Source organism: Molothrus ater, chromosome 2 (genome assembly GCF_012460135.2).
Source record: "Molothrus ater isolate BHLD 08-10-18 breed brown headed cowbird chromosome 2, BPBGC_Mater_1.1, whole genome shotgun sequence".
In the NCBI taxonomy this organism is placed as follows: domain Eukaryota; kingdom Metazoa; phylum Chordata; class Aves; order Passeriformes; family Icteridae; genus Molothrus; species Molothrus ater.
This window is the reverse complement of record NC_050479.2, coordinates 101270428-101288601: the sequence shown is the minus strand read 5'-3', so window position 1 is coordinate 101288601 and position 18174 is coordinate 101270428. Positions and strand designations below refer to the sequence as shown.

The 18174-nt window shown below is 41.8% G+C and overlaps 1 protein-coding gene across 2 annotated transcripts in view; it reads right to left on the bottom strand.

Moving 5' to 3' along the window:
- Positions 1-5038: 5038 nt before the first annotated feature.
- Positions 5039-18174, bottom strand: part of WNT11 (Wnt family member 11) — a 32261-nt gene continuing 19125 nt past the window's right edge. For both annotated transcript variants that reach the window (XM_036391299.2, XM_054514066.1), the window contains one exon: positions 5039-10468. In XM_036391299.2, the coding sequence (XP_036247192.1) occupies positions 10294-10468 (175 nt within the window). In that variant the 3' untranslated portion in view covers positions 5039-10293. The remainder of the gene's footprint in view (positions 10469-18174) is intronic.

Genomic DNA, 18174 nt, shown 5'->3' with positions numbered 1-18174 from the left:
AAAACAATGTGGGAACACAAAGGATAGGGGAAAAGAAAAAAAAACCCAATCAGGGCATAAAATACAACTGTATTTTTACAAAATGTTGTTCTGGCTAATATAATACACAGTCCAATGCACTTTACAAGACAGGCCCTCAAAAATCTGCTACCAAGCACCAGAATTCCTATGTTCAGCTGGTATAAATTATTGCTTCTGATTTACACTGAGGGGCAGGCCACAACTGCCTAATTAAATAGCTTCTCTTTGAGCAGAAAGTTAGACTTTATAGAAATGTAACTGTGAATTACTTTATATAGCTGAGAGGCAGGTCACAACTGCCTAATTAAATAGCTTCTCTTTGAGCAGAAAGCTAGACTTTATAGAAGTGTAACTGCGAGTTACTTTATATAGTCATTTGATGGAAAAAGAGAGAATCGAAGAAAAAAAAGCCAGGAAAAGCAAGCAAAAGCAGAAGAAAGAAAAGAGAAGAAAATAAGGAAAGACAGAAAGAAAAAGTGAGAGAAACTAATTTATATATTTTGAGAGTTCAGTTCCTTTCATTGTGAAAGAATGGGAAAGTTTGGGAAGCCCAGACTGAATAATTCACAATGATAACATTGTGATACTGAGAGCATTAAAACTGATTTATTGGGCTGAGTTTATCTGATTACAGGGAAAGTGAGTACTGCTGAATTCAGCTCTGACTGTGCCTGTGTCTGACAAGACACACAGCTCAGATGCAAAATTACATTAAGCAGATGTAGCCCATTAAGAAGCTGAGCTTGAAAATGTACTTTATCCTGCCAAGGCAAATCCTAGTTGAAAACTTATGCCTCAAAAAAAACCCCTGAAAACTGCAAGATGTTCTATTTTGGTCTTTTTTGCTTTAATCTTTTTTGTGTCAGTCATAGTTCCAGGGTGATGATAAACATAAACCCACCTCCACTGTATTTCTAACATAACTCCATTACCTACCCTCAGCTAGAACAGATAAAAGCCCCTTAACATAAAACCCAGCAGAACCAGTCCTGGGCTCAGTTATAACCCAGAACTGGGTGAGGTTGCCGAGATCTCAGAGGCAAACCAGCTAAAATACAAATCGAATGTTCCTCCTCCAGTCTGGGCTAAAATGTAGAATGGCAGAGGAAGCAGAGCCAGTTCATCCCTTCCTTGCACCCATCCATCATGGAGACAGTGCTGGGTTAGTTCATGTGTGGGGTCTCTAAGATGAGAGACTCTCACTCTGGGTGCCTTTCTGCATGACAGCTGCTGAAAATATGTGGGATATGGTGCAGAAGGAGAAAATGGATGGGATTCAAGATCTGTGGAGCAACGTTTGGTTGTGCTAAAAGGGGGCGTGAGTATTATTTAATAAAAATGTTGGTGAATTTCCATACCAAATTTCTTTATATCTAGCCTATTTATACATCTGTATGAATTTTAAAACTGGGAAAAAACCAGTTGTTCTGGATTAAACCAAGCCAAAATATATCTCATGAGACTCAATTCTCGCTACTGAATTTAGGTGTCTAAAAGGCACTTGGAGTATATCAACCCCTGACAGCTCCAATGATTTTTTTACCTTTGGAGCATATAATGATTCTTCATGATTCCTTTATTCTCATGTATTTCATCCAGTACATACACCACTGACAGAAATGTTCAGAAACACCAGCAGAATATTAAAAGGAAAGAAGGTCAATCTCGTTAGACTGGCTAAGATCATTTTGAGGAGAAAAAGCATGATGTTAAAAGAATGGTCAGTATCTTTCTGTGCAGGAAGATCTCTCAGTTTATCTAAATCTCCTGAAGGTAAGCTCGGGCACTTAGGCTATTAACCAGATGATATGGAGTAATGGAAAATATTTTGCAAGGAGAAATCCTCTGCCAGTAATTCAGTGTTCATGTAAAACACAGTCACTGTATGGCATTCATTTTGTTCTTTGAAGTTTCTTTGTTTATGCTTTATTATCTGAAATATCCTCCTTAATGGCTGGGGGAAAAAAGTTAGTTTGTATCAATGCAATTACCAATATGAGGCAAGTTCAGGGGCCTTGAATCTGACATTTGATTGCAACTGTGAGGTGGGCAGTGTGTTTGAATGGTTTGATTTTCTTTACAAACTACATGAAAAGTAACTTTTTTAGTTTCCTTGGAATTCTGTGCAAATACCAAGATAAAAATATTCCCTCCAATGGAGAGAAAGGGAGAAAAGTGAGTCTAACCAGCTAAATTCACATGTTTACAATGCTTGATGTCATTCATTGAGCTTCATTGTTCAATTTGGAAGTGTCATTAAGCAATTTATGTAACATAACAGATACCAGCTGTAATAATTTTGAGCATGGGAGTTACATAGGCTCATTCTTTGATGCTGATAGTCCAGCTACAATTAATAACTAATTAGCTCGGTGTATAACAAACCAAACATCAGAACAAAAGGACCCCTATGACAAACATCAGGCTAAGGATAAGCTCCACCTGACTTCCAACATCTGCTCAATGGCTATCTACATGAAAAGGGTCACACTAACTCCCAATAGACATAATTCATCTCATCCCAACCCTCTCTTTGGAGGCATTCCAGAATTCTACACTTTGAAAATATCTTTATTGCAGAGAGCTGAGAACAGATTGTTCCAAAATCTGCCCAATGAATTCCTGCTGGGGCAGTTCATTCAACAACTTGTGACTTTATACTAAGGTCTTGTTTAACTCAGAAACCCCTCTTGGTGATTGGGAGTTGTAAGATCTGGAGGTCAGACCCAGACTGTGGGTGCCAATGGCACTTATGAGGCAGAATGAGCCTGGTGGCTTTGCACAGCTCATTTTTGAGTGTCATCCAGTTTGTTTGTTCATGGTAGACCTGGAAGAGCTTTTGGGACCAGTGCTGTGAAGGGAGGAAACAGTCCTCAAGTCCTTGCATCACCAGATGCAGGGGTGCGATCGAATTCGCTTAAATGTCAGTACTACTTGAAATGCCATGGGTGTCCCTTGGATGTTCCTCTTCCAGCCCTGGTGGGAAGAGAATTCTCACGAGGGCAAAGTCACTCTGAAGTGCCTCAAATGGCACCAGATGCTTCACTGCAAACTGCTGAGAGGTGTCCTTCCATCCAGTGGAGGAAAAGCTGTGTGTGGGAGTCAGGGTGAGCTGGGGAGCTATTGCTGTCCTAACTCAGGCCATTATTTGCAGGTGTCTTCTCAACAATTTTATGTCATACCCAAGAGCTGCTTCTCAAGTGTGGAGTTGCTTGCTGTCATCTCCCACTTGCAGCTCCCACCCCCCACAGCTCACAGGCAGCAAGGAAGGAAGCACCTGCAGAGGTGAGCCCTGAGGTGGGGTTTTAATGTGTCTGAGCTGTACAAGGAGAGCAGCCCTGGGCAGAGCAGACTTTTAGAAAAGAAAACAGTGTTCCTGCCCCTGGTCAACACATGCAGCACTTTGTAAAATTAATTGCATCTTGAGTGGAAAGTAGCTGCAGTTGGTGTGTGTTCTCAGTGTCTGCAGGCAGCAGAGGAAGTTTGGGATCCCTCAGTGCACGATGGACCTCACCGACCTGGGGGTGTTTGACTGACACTGGCACAGGCTGCCCAGAGAAGCTGTGGCTGCCCCATCTCTGGAAGTGTTCAAGGCCAGGTTGGATGGGCTCGGAGCAAACTGTTCTAGTGGAAGGTGTTCCCAGCCCATGGGGAGGAATGGCTTTGGAATGAGATGAGCTTTTAGGTCCTTTCCAACCCAAACCACTCTATGATTCAAAATATACCTACCAGTTTCCTCTGATGACGACATTGCTGTTATTAATGGCTTTCATAATGGCACAGATTATAGGATCTTATCCCAAATTTCAACCTATTTTAGGATAATTTTAAACTTGAAATTTGGGATGAGAAACAATGGAGAAGGAAAGATGCCTCTTAGAATAACAGATCTTAAATTGCTCTTTCCTCTGAAATACAACATGAATTTTGAGAAAGCAGCCAATCCTCAAGGATGTTGAAATTATGCTGTCACACATCCTAGAGCTTCAGACAAACACAGGATTGTGAGCACCCAACTTTACCTGGATTAATTTTTATAGTTCCATCTTTACTCCAGTTCATCATTCATCACCACTGAGCAACACTCCAGACCTTATCCCGGACTGAACAAATTAGAAAATCTAAAAGAAACATGGGTCTCCATTTTTAAAAGCCCATTTGTCAGCAGTTACCACTTATAGAGATCTATTGATACCTGGCATTTACAAGATTTGATTATCCAAGTTTTTTGTGCTTTGGCACTAATACAGGAAATCTCTTATCCACACCTTTAGCCTCAAGCATGTGAGCCATCCCTTTTTAAGTTGTTGTCATGTGTCATGCTGTCGCCCTGATTTTTTGAGATTTTCTAAGCCTTCTGATATTTACATTCTTGTGATGAACTTTCTCACACACTTTCTGTAAATAACTTAATGTTTTACATTGTTGTGTGGAAGAAGAGAAATTTGATGGACTGTTGGTTTGCCCAGTGTCATTGGAGAGGTGGCACTGTCACCCTCAAATCTACTGTCACTCTTGGAAAACTATAAATGTTGGAGTCAGAAAATAAACTTCCCCTTTTTTTACCTTGGAAACAGCATCATGTTCATGTCGTGTTATTTCGTGTCTATAGTAACATCATGAGAGTGGGCAGACTTCACAGAGTAACTCAACCAATGACAATTCTTAGATCTGAATTTCATCCTTACACTGACAGCAGCACAAGGGTTCTGGTGCTATGTTATGGATCTGGTGGCTTTCTCCTAAGCTCTGTACTCCTGGCAGCATATCCCTTTATATCCCAGCTCCTGCAGTTGTGCAGTTATGTGATACCCTCTTCTGCCTTAAAAGAAATTTCAAGACAATGTGGTTCGGGTAGATACCTTGAAAAATTCCACTTAAAAGAGCAAAAAAGAGAAAACTTTCCACATAGCCCAGAAAGTAGCTTTAAAATTTAAAACTAATTTAATTTACAATACAGACGAAATACTGTCCATTTATTCTTACCAAAAGAGGAAATAAAAAAATCCACAGTGTATTCTGTTGTTACTATTTTTATTATTATTGTTGCTCTCACAATTAGAAAACACAGTTAATGCTGCTTCCATGAAGAAAGCGTAATTTGTTCTTTAGATGAATAAACCAAAGCTCTGCTGAGATATTTAATCAAACTCTCTCTGACTGATGAAACTGGTCCTGAGAGTAAAACAAAACAAAATATGTTGTGCATGTTAAAGTCATTAATCTCAGGTGGATTTTAAGTTTCCTGTTCTTTCTCCCCCTCTCCCAAATCTTGTTTTCTGCTCCATCTCCCTTGCAGGGGAGAAAGTCGTGCCTGTTATAGTTCCAATCTGCTCTTGGGAATAAAACAATGGTGTTTCACAACCCCCTGTCTGATGCAGGGAAAGCCAAATCCTTTGTCACAGGGTGAAGGTCTAACAACAATCAATCCCAGGCCTGAATTTTCCTCTTGTTCCCCATATTCCCAAGTACCTCCAGAGCCTCCTCCCAGCACTTTGCCCAAACAGGTAGCCCAGAGCTGGGCAGCACAAGTCTGTCTCACTTGGAGGGTGATAATGGTTGTCTACAGGGATCTGTTTTCTAGCAGGAAGAGGGATGGTCCCTCAGGGACTCTTTTATCACTTTCCTGACAGAGACACTTCTAATTGTATTCAGATTGTTTTCTTCTTCCCTCACTCCCCCTCACCAAGGGCTTTTCCAGCTGCATGTGAAATATTGTGGGCTGCCTGCTTTAGTATAATTAAGACACTTTCTATTTTTGTAGAATTAAATACACAATCAGATGGGAGTTTTTTATCATGAATGGCATTTGCCTATCTTATCGAGAAACCTAAATGATATAAAACTGGAAGGGGTAAGGATGGGGGGGGATTAATCAAAAAATACAAAGTCAACCAGATGTATTACAGGGTCTAAAACCTCAGATCTGAAAATAGCATTAAGTCCAAACTGTTTTATTAAATCATAGATTTTTTTTTTCAAATTATTAAAATAGCATAATACTCTTCAGGATAGCTTGGCTGTTCCATCAGGGGTAATATTGTAAATCTGTGAAATAATAGTGTTTGTGGGAATAAATCATATGTATTTTGCCAGCTAGTGTAAACCAACAGTACTATGTAGTATGACATGGAGTTGGGCTAAATTATATCAGCTGCTGGGATGTGGTAAGACATGTTATAAGAAGGGAACTACAGCATCACCTGACAAAGACATTCACAGTAATTAAGCTGATTTCTGCAGTAGCTGAAGGATCTCAGTGTTTCAGAGCAAAGCCTTGAAAACTGCTTGCTGAAAGCCTGAGAAAGGGAAGGAGGAATGTATTTTCCTTGCAGAGCTGGTTTGTGACAAATGTTCTCCCAAATATCTTTCACACACCACATGCACAAAAAAATATTGAATCATGGAATGATTTGGGTTAGAATGGACCTTGAAGATCATCCAGTTTGAACCCCCTGACATGGGCAGGGACACCTTCCTCTAGACTGCAGAAATAGCTTGGCCATTCTGTTTTGGATCACTGTTGTATTGATAATTGAAATTGAGAGATGTGACACTTTTCTGGCCTCTCTGCACTTTGCTGCTGATGCAAGGAGTGAAGCAACAGAGACAGGTTGCAAGGAGAAAGATGTACTAGGAGTGGTTCTACTGGTATGGCCCTGTATTGCAGGTACTCTCTTTATTCCTAGTTCTTATTAAAAGGAAAGGAAAGCAGAAAGTACTGTCTACTGCTCATAGAAAGACATTTTCTGAAAAAAATTGGAAGTGCCAGAGCATCCAGAGGGACATCATAGAATCACAGAATGGTTTGGGGTGGAAGGGACCTTAGAAGCTCATAAGACCTTAGAAGTGGTGGACCTTAGAGGTTCCACCCCCTGCCATGGGCAGGGACACTTTCCTCTAGACCAGGTTGCTCCAAGCCTTGTCCAACCTGACCTTGGACACTTCCAGGGATGGGGCAGCCACAGCTTCTCTGGGCAGGCTGTGCCAGGGCCTCACCAACATCACAGGGAGAAATTTCTTTCTAACATCTGATTTAAACCTATCTTATTTCAGTTTAAAGCCATCATACTGCTGAGATGGCCCTAGCTGGCTGGATGAAGCAGGCCTGTGTAACAAGGGAGGCTGCAGTTTATCAGACTTTGCCCTGTGCATGATTCTCACCTTAGGAGGGTACATCCCCCTGGGCACACTCCTAATGCAGTGTGCAGCTGCTCCAGAGAAAAAAGGGCCCTGAAATTTAGAAGTTATGGCAAAAGCAGTGTAACACTGTTAATTCATAGACTAACAGCCTATGACATGGGCTAGGGCCACACAGATTGTTTTGTCAAAGAAGTGAAGTTCAGGTGAAGCCCATGATGTATTATCTGGAGAAGCCAGCAGAGATTTTGAACATGGTTGCCCCAAACTGCAAAACTCCAAACAATTCAGCCATTTCAGGTCAACATCTTCAGTAACAGACACCTGTGGCATGGCTAAAGTTCTGCTGTGAGTTCATTTCCCACCTGATAGACCTGCAGATGCCTAATTGGTTTACTCGCTTCTTTTAATTACAGGTGATGATTTCTTCTGACATGAGAAAGCCAGTCAAGGATCACAGGTCTGACATGGGAAGAGTGAAATGCAGCTGAAAACAGTGTATGCATTGACAATTTCTTCCTTTTTACTAGTTTTTCACCAAGCAGAAAGACTCATGACATCAGCAAGGGAGCAAGAAAAGGAGTCATTACAGAATGGCATTGAAATGCTCAAATTTTTCTTCAGTCAGAACATCTGTGCCTTGTTGGCATCATCAGAACTGGAAATAAAAATAAAATTCCTTAAAAGAATGAGAGTGGATGGTTTCTTTACATATCAAATGAAGCCAAATTCTGGCCTTGGAGAGCAGTGGGATTTGTGCCACCAGCCTGTCTGCATGTCAGCCTAAAGGCACCCACCACTCATCACTGCACTGCAGAGATGTTTTAGTCCCTCAGCTTTTATGAGGTGACAATAACACAAACCACTGTCAAGCTATGAAAACTCTTTTTTTGCCTGCTCATAACTGGGGGATAGAAAGAGGCAACAAGACCAAACCCATTACAGCAAAGCAAAATATCTGAAGAGAACAAAATGCCTCTAATTTTGCTATTATAGCACATGATGCTTTTCTCTTCCAATTCCCCAGGGCTGCTCACACACATGTCAGAGGCAGTTGCCCCCTAGAGATTGACTAAGTGGAAAAAAAAGAAGATTTGGAGAAAGATTGTGGTGTAGCTGACATATTCCCCCCTAGGAAAGTGACAGAGTCCCTCTACATTTGTGTAGGAGTGATTTTTTTAGCTGCTTACAGCATTTTGTATGGGGTTAGGGTACTCAAGAATGATCTGAAAGACATCAGAAGCTCTGCTGCCTTCTGTTCCTGGAGCAGCATCCTTCTCCAACATCACTTTTCATAATCAGTACACAGGGCTGGATGACCACTAAAAATAAACCAAAACCAAAATTCCCCCCCAAAACCCCAAGCAAACAAATAAAACAATCAAACAACAACAAAACCCCAAACAAAACCCCAAACAAACAAAACCAACAAACGATAACAAACAAAAAAGCAAATAAGGGAGCCTAGGTAGGCTATGTTAAAAACTCCCCTGCACAGCAACTCCTCTCCATGTGCAGGAGCCAGAAGCCAACCAACCATGACATGAGAGGGGTGAGCCATGTTTGTTATTAAGCTCCTCAGGCGCACTGGGAAATTTTACCAATGAGAGTGATTGCTGATAAAAAAAACAAAACAGCAATGGTGACTCTTCCTTTCTCCAAGTGTAATGCTCCATTTTCTTGACTGTATCTTGGCTAATTCTGCTCAACATTAAGAGGCTGGGGAGACAGGGAATAAAGAAACTTATTTATCCCTGTGCTAGTGAGTGCCTCAAAACATGTTCTTTTCCCATTCTTGGGAGGAAAATCAGAATTGCTTTCCAAGTAGAAGTGTGAAACAATAATCTAACATTTTGCTGTTGCACCAGTAACTTCAGCATTTATTTCATACTATTGTTAATGCTTGTTTATAATATAAGGATATATTTATGTAGGAAGTAAAGTAGATGAAAGCACAAGATATAAATATTTCTGTATATCTGCATACAAAAGAAAATATGTACAGCCACAGATAGTGGTTCTCTGCTGTGTCAGGGCAGAGCCAGGTGAAGGACTGACACATTCCCATTCCTTCCTGCTGTGAATAGCTGCTGACTTCCAGGGATGCTGACTTCCAATAGCTGCTGACTTCCATGGATCTGCTCCCTACAGCCAGGGCCGCTCCACTCTCTGCAGTTTCCTGAGGTTGGACCAATAGTTTTGTGGGGGAAGAAGCCAGTGGCATATTTCCCCAAGGATTTGATAGATCAATGTGGAAGAATGTCAGTGACTAAGGGTATCACACCCAAAGGGCAAAGAGATAGAGAGCAGGAGCTTGCTGTTTTCCTTTACTTTCCCACTGGACTTGGATTTCGTTTTGTTATTTTATCCTAAAGCCTCCACTGCTATCTTGTGGACCCCATAAAGTCCTTCTCAGCCTACCCTACTCTCACTGCCTCCAGGATTCCAGGGGATTTTTTTTCATGGCTGAATTTTGTCCATCCTGGGCAAATCAAGGATATATTTTCCTTCAGCAATCAAAGTGGCAGACCTGTGTTAAAGAAAGATTAAAATTAGTTGTTCATTTCAGAGGATTGACCTGAAATCTTTCCACTTTTTTACCATTCAGAATGGATGATTCCTTGCTGAAAATTAAGTCTTTGGCAACAAAGGCAGTTATTGCTGAAAAGTTGTAGCATTTTCCCTTGTGGGATGGTCCTAATGGAGACTCAGTACCTGTGCTAGAAGGCACAGGCTGGTGTGAGTCTTAGTTACTGTCAAACAAATGGTGCCTTTTTTTCCCCCTAGGGGAAGTTTCCATATTTATTTCTCAGAATACTAAGGCACTTGATAGCTGGACATCATTGGCAACCATAGGAAATATTTTGGAAGAAGATACCATCCCAAATGAAGCTTTGTCTTCTCAGAGAGCATTTTATTGGTGAGGAGAAACATTTGTGGGTCTGTTGCCTTTTGGGAGGTTTTTTTACGTTCTTATTTTTACTGGTGTGATTGTTGCTTTTCCTCCTACCATCTCTCCTCAAGTCAGTGTCTTTACAAATAAACGGTGTCTAGTCAAGGAGATGTCTTCTCTGAATAGTGCTGGGGTGCTGCTGCTGCTGCCTGAGCTCCCAGGTGTGCAGAGGAGAGTTTTTATTTGCACACATATCTCTCGACAGTCCTCTCGCACTTTTTACAGGTCACGTAGCAGCACCAGTGATATTTGCAGTGGCAACGCTCCACCACCTTGTCCATGTAGGGGTTGTAGCCTCTGCCACAGCACATCAAGTCGCAGCTGTCACTCCCGTTGGAAGTCTTGTTGCATTGCCTGGAAGAAGGAAAAAGCTGTGAGCAAGTGCAAATTCCTGCTGGGTTTTCCCAAGCCCCTGCTGTGTGGTGCTGCTGGGCCTGACAGCTCTGCAGGGCACTGGGTGAAGCCAGCACAGCCAGCACCCAGCCTACAGCCCCCTGTGCCTGCAAGGGTGCCAGGGGAAGCCCTGGGCTGCAATCACCTGCTATGACACCCAAAATAACATTAAACTCCTGTTCTGACTCTCAGTTTGGGCCTGGCAGCATCCAGGCTGCTTGTCTGCTGGCCAGCCTGCTCCCACATGAGCAGGCAGGCAAAACTATTGGAATACCTCAATAATAATAATAATAATAATAATAATAATCATCATCATCATCATCATCATCATCATCATCATCATCATCATCATCATTATAATTCCAAACAATTAGTGTTTCCACCCAGGCAGGCTCCAAAACTGTCTGAAAGGAGATGGAGGAATGTCGCAGACATATTTTGTGAAAAATCCTTTTGCCAGGATCTTTTCTCCTGAGAAGCTTCAGCTGCTCCATGTTTTGCTGCTTTGGAATGTGATCTGGAGAATTGTTTACCCAACATGCGAAATTGTTTTTACTTGATGACCAATGACAGCCACTTGTGTTGAGGTTGTGAGCAGTCACAAAATTTTATTATTCATTCCTTTCTATTCCTTGCTAGCCTTCTGATGAAATCCTTTCTTCTATTCTTTTAGTATAGTTTTAATATATCATTTTCTTTTAATATAATATATATAATAAAATAATAAATCAGCCTTCTGAAACATGGAGTCAAGATTCTCATCTCTTCCCTCGTCCTGGGACCCCTGTGAACACCACCACAGAGGAAGATGACACCCTAAAGAACAAACACTGGTATTTGTCCACCACTGCCTAACCTGAAAAGAGCAAAGGAGGAACTCTACAGCCAAATAATACCTGAACAGTTTCCATGCCAAGGATCCCAGGCTGGGAAGAATCCTGAGCAGGCTGTTACAGGCACTATGCAGCACTGATCCTATCAGGGAAATCACCATCAATACTAGCAGGGCTGGATTGTGAACCTTTTTCCCTTTGGTTTTCTCCCACCATGGCATGAGCAGCTGGGCAATTGGCCCCAAAACACTTTTATTCCTGACCCAGGAACAGGAAGTGTGGCAGGAGCACAGGGAAGGATGACAAGTCACCAAGTATCACACAGACTTTCACAGCTTGTTTTGCTTCTGCTTTTAATTAAAGACAGACTCAGTGGGATAAATCAGCTATTGTGTTGGGTTCCCTCATTTTGTCTGCTTGCCAGTGAATGGTTTGAGGTTTTCAGAAGCAACTCCTTAATTGAGGAATCTCTTTCATTGATCCATAGATTACCATTTCTTATCTGTCCTCAAAAAACATCTATCCCATTTCCTAAAATACTCCACTATTCACTGGACGTGAAAGTGTACCAGGCATTGAATTTTGAATGCGATGAACCATGTCCTAGAGACACCATTTCTCCACAGACTGCAAAGACAACCCAGGATGGAAGAGTTCCTGTCTGGTCAGATTCTTGTGCCTTTTTGTTGTGTACCCAACACCATGGGGCTGTGAACTTGATGGTGTCTTGAAACTGCTGTAAGAAAGGTGGTTTATTGAGTGGGGTAATTGCTGACATCTCTCCTAAATCTTATTCTATGTGGCTATTTTGTGTCTATTTTGGACAGAAACACTCCAAGGCTGCTTTGGGGCAGGAAGAGGAGAGAGGAGCATCAGTTGGACCCTTGAGCTAAGCATCTGTTAACAGATGAAAACAAATCCATGAGAATTACAGGAATTGCTCATGAGGTAATGCTTTAGGAGAAGTTATGAGATTAGTGAAGCGTTGAGATTTTGTTCTTGCTCTTCTTCAAGTTTTTCTGCCTCCTGTTTGTTATTCTGATTCACATTCCTCTACAGGTTCAGTGTTTAAAGGCCCCCAAACTCACTCTCATTCAGGAGTGTGTGTAAATATTTAAAAACCTTTTAAAGCCTCTACCAAAGCTGAAGTGTGCAGCCACACTGAATGTGTTTGCCCAACGCTGAACCAAAGGCCTTGTTAGTGTCCCTGTGAACTGGGGCCCCTCCACAAGAAACCTCCAGACAGCTCCTCATAAATGTATTAATAAATGCTTCAAGTATTCAGAGCAAAGGTTCAAATATAGGTGTGTTGACATTAGAAGAGGCGAGGGTATTTGTCAACCTCACTTAGCTTTGCTAGTGGATGGAAATGTTGCTTCCTGGAGGTTCACCTAGGGAGGATGAGGAATCTGCAGAAGTCTGGCAAGGGATGCACAGTGCATCCACGTCACTTCATGCTGGGAGCTCACTAAAATGCCAAGAAAAGGAATACGGGTCCACTCTGACTCCAGCTCACCACTGAGGACATTCACTCCCCAAACATACAAAGCACACAGCAGTGATATTTACCCCATTAAAATAGAAAGCAAAACTCTTCTACCTGCTGTACTGGGACCTGGGATTCTCTCTTTCCCTCCATCCACTCCTGTGGTTTGCCAAAAAAAAAAGGAAAAAAAAGGAAAGGAAAAAGAAGAAAGGAAAAAAAGGGACTCTAGTAGAAGATATGCCTTCCCATATACCTTTCCCATTGCCCAAAGTCTGAAACAAAGAAAGGAAAAAAGAAAAATTGTATTAAATAAATCCTCAAACTTCCCTCAGTTTGGTATCAGGAAATGGGGACATTCAGATTGGTTGGGTTGAATAGCCAAAACAAAGTTTTGACCCCATCATAAACCTAAATAGGCTTTTAGAAAAATTTCCTGACAATGCCAGTAAGCAGAGATTTTGTTTTCTGTTTTAAAGCATAGGCCTGGATATGAGTTAGATTCATTTTTCATTAAACAAGATGAAGCAGGTTGTTTCTCAGCCAGTGGGGGAAGACAACTCCAAAGACCAGAGTTTACCCACAGAAGCAGCCCTGAACATCAGCTTCCAGAGCCTACAGTTGTGATCTCACCAGGCTCCCCACTGGTGGGTTAAGTTCAATCTCATTTGTTTTGGCCCTGGTCCAGCACAATTCCAGCAACTCAGAGAAATGCCCTCCTCCTGAGCCTTGGAGAGAAAACATGAAGGCAGGCGACTGCATCGTAACACAACACTGTGACCTCTAGAAGCACTTGGAAGACTGCTGAGAAATTATCCTTCGGCTGTAATCCCAGCCAAAGTTCTGGCTCCAGAACAGGCTTTTACCATTGTCACAAGGTCAGCAGTGTTGTCTAGACAACTCCCACTCAATATGCCTGTCCCAAATGTCCCCTTTCCAGCCCTCCTTTGCAGAAGCACTGCAATACACCATACAGCCTCCTCATGGGGGTGGCTCCTCAGCAGAGCTGAAGGACACCCCAGAACTTCTAAGAGTCTTCCCCCAGATGGAGAGTAGGGATTTTAATTTTAAAAGGGGGAGATCACAGAATTATTTTGGTTGGAAAATACCTCTAAGATTGATGAAATCCAACTTAGCAATGTCACATAACTTCATTGTGAATCCCTATTTATCTGTCCCATCAGCAGATAGGATACATATTTTTTTGGTTGCACAGCTGGCACCTGGGATCCAAATTGAGGCCAACTCTGTGCTGTCACCCACAATTATGACATATACTGACAGTGATAAGCTACCTGCTGGAACCTCCCTCCATCAGTCCTATTGATAAGGACTTCTTGAGGAGGCTATTAAAAAACTCATTCTGGGGCACAGCAACTGCCTTCCTGCCCAGTGCATCTCCCAGTGGATGAGAGAGATGCTGTTACAGGAGTAAAACATAAATCTAAGCACTTTCTGTAGTCCTTTTTCTCATACACTGCCAGCACCTGGGCTGTTGCATTAGGGGTGACAGAAGGGATGTTCCTCCCTTGACAACTCATCCCCTTGGCTGTGTGATTCCCTCAGCCCTGAAGTCCAGCAGTCCCAAATCCCAGAACACAGTACTGCTGTGTAATTTTTTTTTCTCTTTTAAATAAAATTCCTCTTTATTTCTTTGGTGCCCCTTGCCCTAGTAATGTCAAGTAATGCAGCAGTATATAAAAGAAAGAAAGTGAAAAATAATTCAAATCCCTCAGGAGATATATAACACAATGGACATTCCTGAAAATACATCAAGGTCACAGCTTCATGTAAGATTTTGAGGGATGAATCTTATCTACTTTTAAATTGCGTTCTCATCCACAAGGAATGACTGGAGACTGACACTAAACAACTGTACAAGAAAGAGTTATCAGCATATGTCAGTGAGGAGATGTCAAGAGAGGTCTTGGAATTAGCCTGTATTTTCATTAATGAGAAGTTGAGAGTGAGGTTAAAAATTTGGGGACAATGCTAGGGAAGAAGGAGTTGAGGATATTTTGTGACAGTGGATTAAAGTGCAAAGTAAGCAGAACACTTTGAGAAAGGTCCAGCTAAATGTGGAATGTTTCCAGGGCAGCCAGAGGAGCAGTTCAGAAAGCAGAAAACAATGAAGGAACTGATTTAGAGAAGTATGTTAAAAGAGGTGTCTTCCCCTCTATAAAAGATTATTGCTACAAGGGGAGAGAAAAAATGTTCTTGATATGCCAAGGAAAGAGGACAAGAAATTATTAGTTTTATTTTAGATTATGTTTAGTTAAATTTTGATTAAGAAAAGCCTAACACTGAAGATTGTAAAACCCTGGATCAGGTTGTTCAGGGAAACTGCTTTTAAGACCAGAGTAGAGAAATATCTTCAGTAACAGGTGGTGTCAGTTCAATCTTGCTCCTGAAAAGACCAAGGTCCATGGAAAATCATTCCCAGACCCAATTTTCTCTAACTCAAATGCCATTTGGTTGCAGAGTGACTAAATATGTTTAAGAGAGTTAGATTCATTATCCCTTGCAATGTTACTGTGTGAAATTATTCATTTTACAAATGAATTTATTATTCACTAACCTCTTCAGGAAACTTTATGATCAAATCCAGGTCTCTCAAAGTAGAAAGAATTCAATCTTCCCCACGCATTAACTAAGATAAAAATAATGCATTGCTGGCCAGCCTACTTACTGAAATGGGCACCAGCTGCAAGCATGTTGCCCTGGGAAAGAAGGAATAACCCCTAAATAAGGTGGGAGGAACAGAAAGTGAATGTTTTTCTGATTTGCATAAAATCATAGAATAGTTTGGGTTGGAAGGAACCTTAAAGGCCATCTAGTCCACCCGCCCCCTGCTATGTACAACTTTAGCTAGAGCAGGTTTCCTCCAGTTCTTCTGGGACACTCACAAAAACATTATTTGCTATTTCTTATTCAGAATTTGTTAGATCTTATTAAAAAAATAGTAGCATCTGATAACTGTTCCAAAACCAACTATCATTGAACACATTATAACTCACTCAAAGCTCATCTTATCCTGTGCCCTCACTAACAGAAACTAAAAGAAGCTGTAACAAAAAACAAACATCAAATGCTGTTGTCTATCCATAACTCTAATCTTCCCCAACTTCATATGTGTGCTTCTGCCAAAAAATTTTATTGCCCACATAAACAAAGAGTGGTTTGGGTTGGAAGGGAACCTTGGAGATCATAGCATCATAGAATAGAATTAATTAAGGTCAGGAAAAGCCTCCAAGATCATAAAGTCCAACTCTGGGCTCAACATCACCAAGTCCACTAAACCATATCACCAAGTGCCATGTTCACTCATTTTTTTAAACACTTCCAAGGCCGGTGACTTCCCTTGGAAGCCTGTTTTAATGCTGAATGAATCTATCACTGAAGAAAATATTTTTAATCTCCCTCAGTGCAGCTTGAAGCCATTTCCTTGTCCTGTTGCTGACTGGGAGAAGGGACCAACCACGGCCTGATTACAATCTCCTTTCAGGGATTTGTAGGGTGTGATAATGTCTCCCCTGAGCCTCCTCTTCTCCAGACTCAGCAATGCCAGTACTCAGTCACTCTTGTATGATTGATCTTCCAGACCCCTCCAACAGCCCTTCTCTGGACACACTGCAGCACCTCAAAGTCTGCCTTGGAGCAAGGGCAATAACACTAACACAGCACTCAAGGTGCAGCCTCACCAGTGCTTGGCACAGGGGGACAATGGAGTCCAAGATCAGCCTGTTCCAACCCCCGTGCCATGAGTAGGGTCACTTTCCACTGGTTGTCCCAAGCCCCATCCAGTATAGCCTGGAACATGTCCAGGGATGGGGCAGCCACAACTTCTCTAAACAGGTTCCAGGGAACACCCTCACAGGGAATCATTTCTTCCCAATATCCCATCTAACCCTGTTCTCTAGCAGTGGGAAGACATTCCCCCTCGTCCTATCACTCCAGGCATTTGTCCAAAGTCCCTCTCCAGTTATCTTGGAGCCCCTAAAGGCACTAGAAGGAGCTTTTAGGTCTCCCCAGAGCCTTCTCTTCCACAGGCTGAACAATCCTCATACACAATACAGAGCATAATTTTGGGGTAGCAGGAAAGAAGTGGTATCAAGAGCTGCCACTGAACACTGAAAACTGAGCAGCAGATGCATGCTCAGCCAACTTAAGGTATGTTCATATCCAAGAAAGCATACCAGCCTAAGCCATTTGTGACTAATATTTTATATTGGAGTAAAGAAAGGGTATGTGAGCAAGGAGCAGCCACCAGAGAGTGGCCACACTCCTTGCCACAGGGAGTCAGCTGAGGAGTGGTGACTGATAAACCCAGCCAGGCTGCAGCACATAGTTTGCTGCAGCCTGATTTCTGCAGCCTAAGAGAGCTCCTTCCCACATTTGGCTTGATTCCAAGACTGCTCTGGGAAGGATCAGTAATAAACAGCTCTGTTATCTCCGCAAGGTTTCAGGGGCTGGATGCTTTTGCATGCATGGCAGAATTTCCCTTTCTTTGGATTCATTAGGGAGACTTAAATAGCCTTTGAAACATGATACATTGCACCCAGTTTATAAAAAAGATTAATATTTTTGCTTCTTTTCTCACAAAAGAGATCTCAATTTTATAATCTGCCACTATTTTTCATTTACTCAAAGCTGGTAGTGATTTTTTCCGGCAGGAGCAACTGAACTACTTTATTAAAAGATGAAAAAGTACTTTTGTCCAAGAAATTTCTGAGAAGGGGAATATTTGCATTTCTTTCCCAGTGGTTGATTTGTTGTATTGAAAGTTTTACTTGCAGCTTAACAGATCAGCTTCTTTAGACTTTTCTCCAGACCATTTTTAATTGGTTATGAAAGTGTGATGGTGGTATATAAGCAGAGTTTGGCTGGAGTCAGTGTGGCAGTAAGTCTTGTTTGCAGGAGACTTGGATACCAGTTGCAAAAATCAGCTCCTTAATCAGCTTTTCAGCACTTCAAAGAGGCCTCAAACCTCAGGTTTGAGTTTAGTTCCATGACTTTGAAATCTGGACATACCCTGAGCACTTGGAGGCATGCAGATTTCCAAACCATTTCTAAATTTCAACAAGCTAAGAATGTCCAAAGTGTCTTAGAAAATGTTTCAGGCTTGTTCTGAAGAAGGCTTTGAAATCCATTCAGGAAAGAGCTCTAAAAGGCTTTTGAGTAACAGGGGGCTCATTTTCTGAGTGGATTTTCATATGGTTCATCTACAAAGTAATTCCTTTTCCTGCCTGAAAAACACACAATAAGTCTGCATAATATGATCCCTCACATTAGAGGGATCACCAATTAGATTATCCTTTCCTCCCACCTGGCAGTGCAGGATTGTTTCCCAC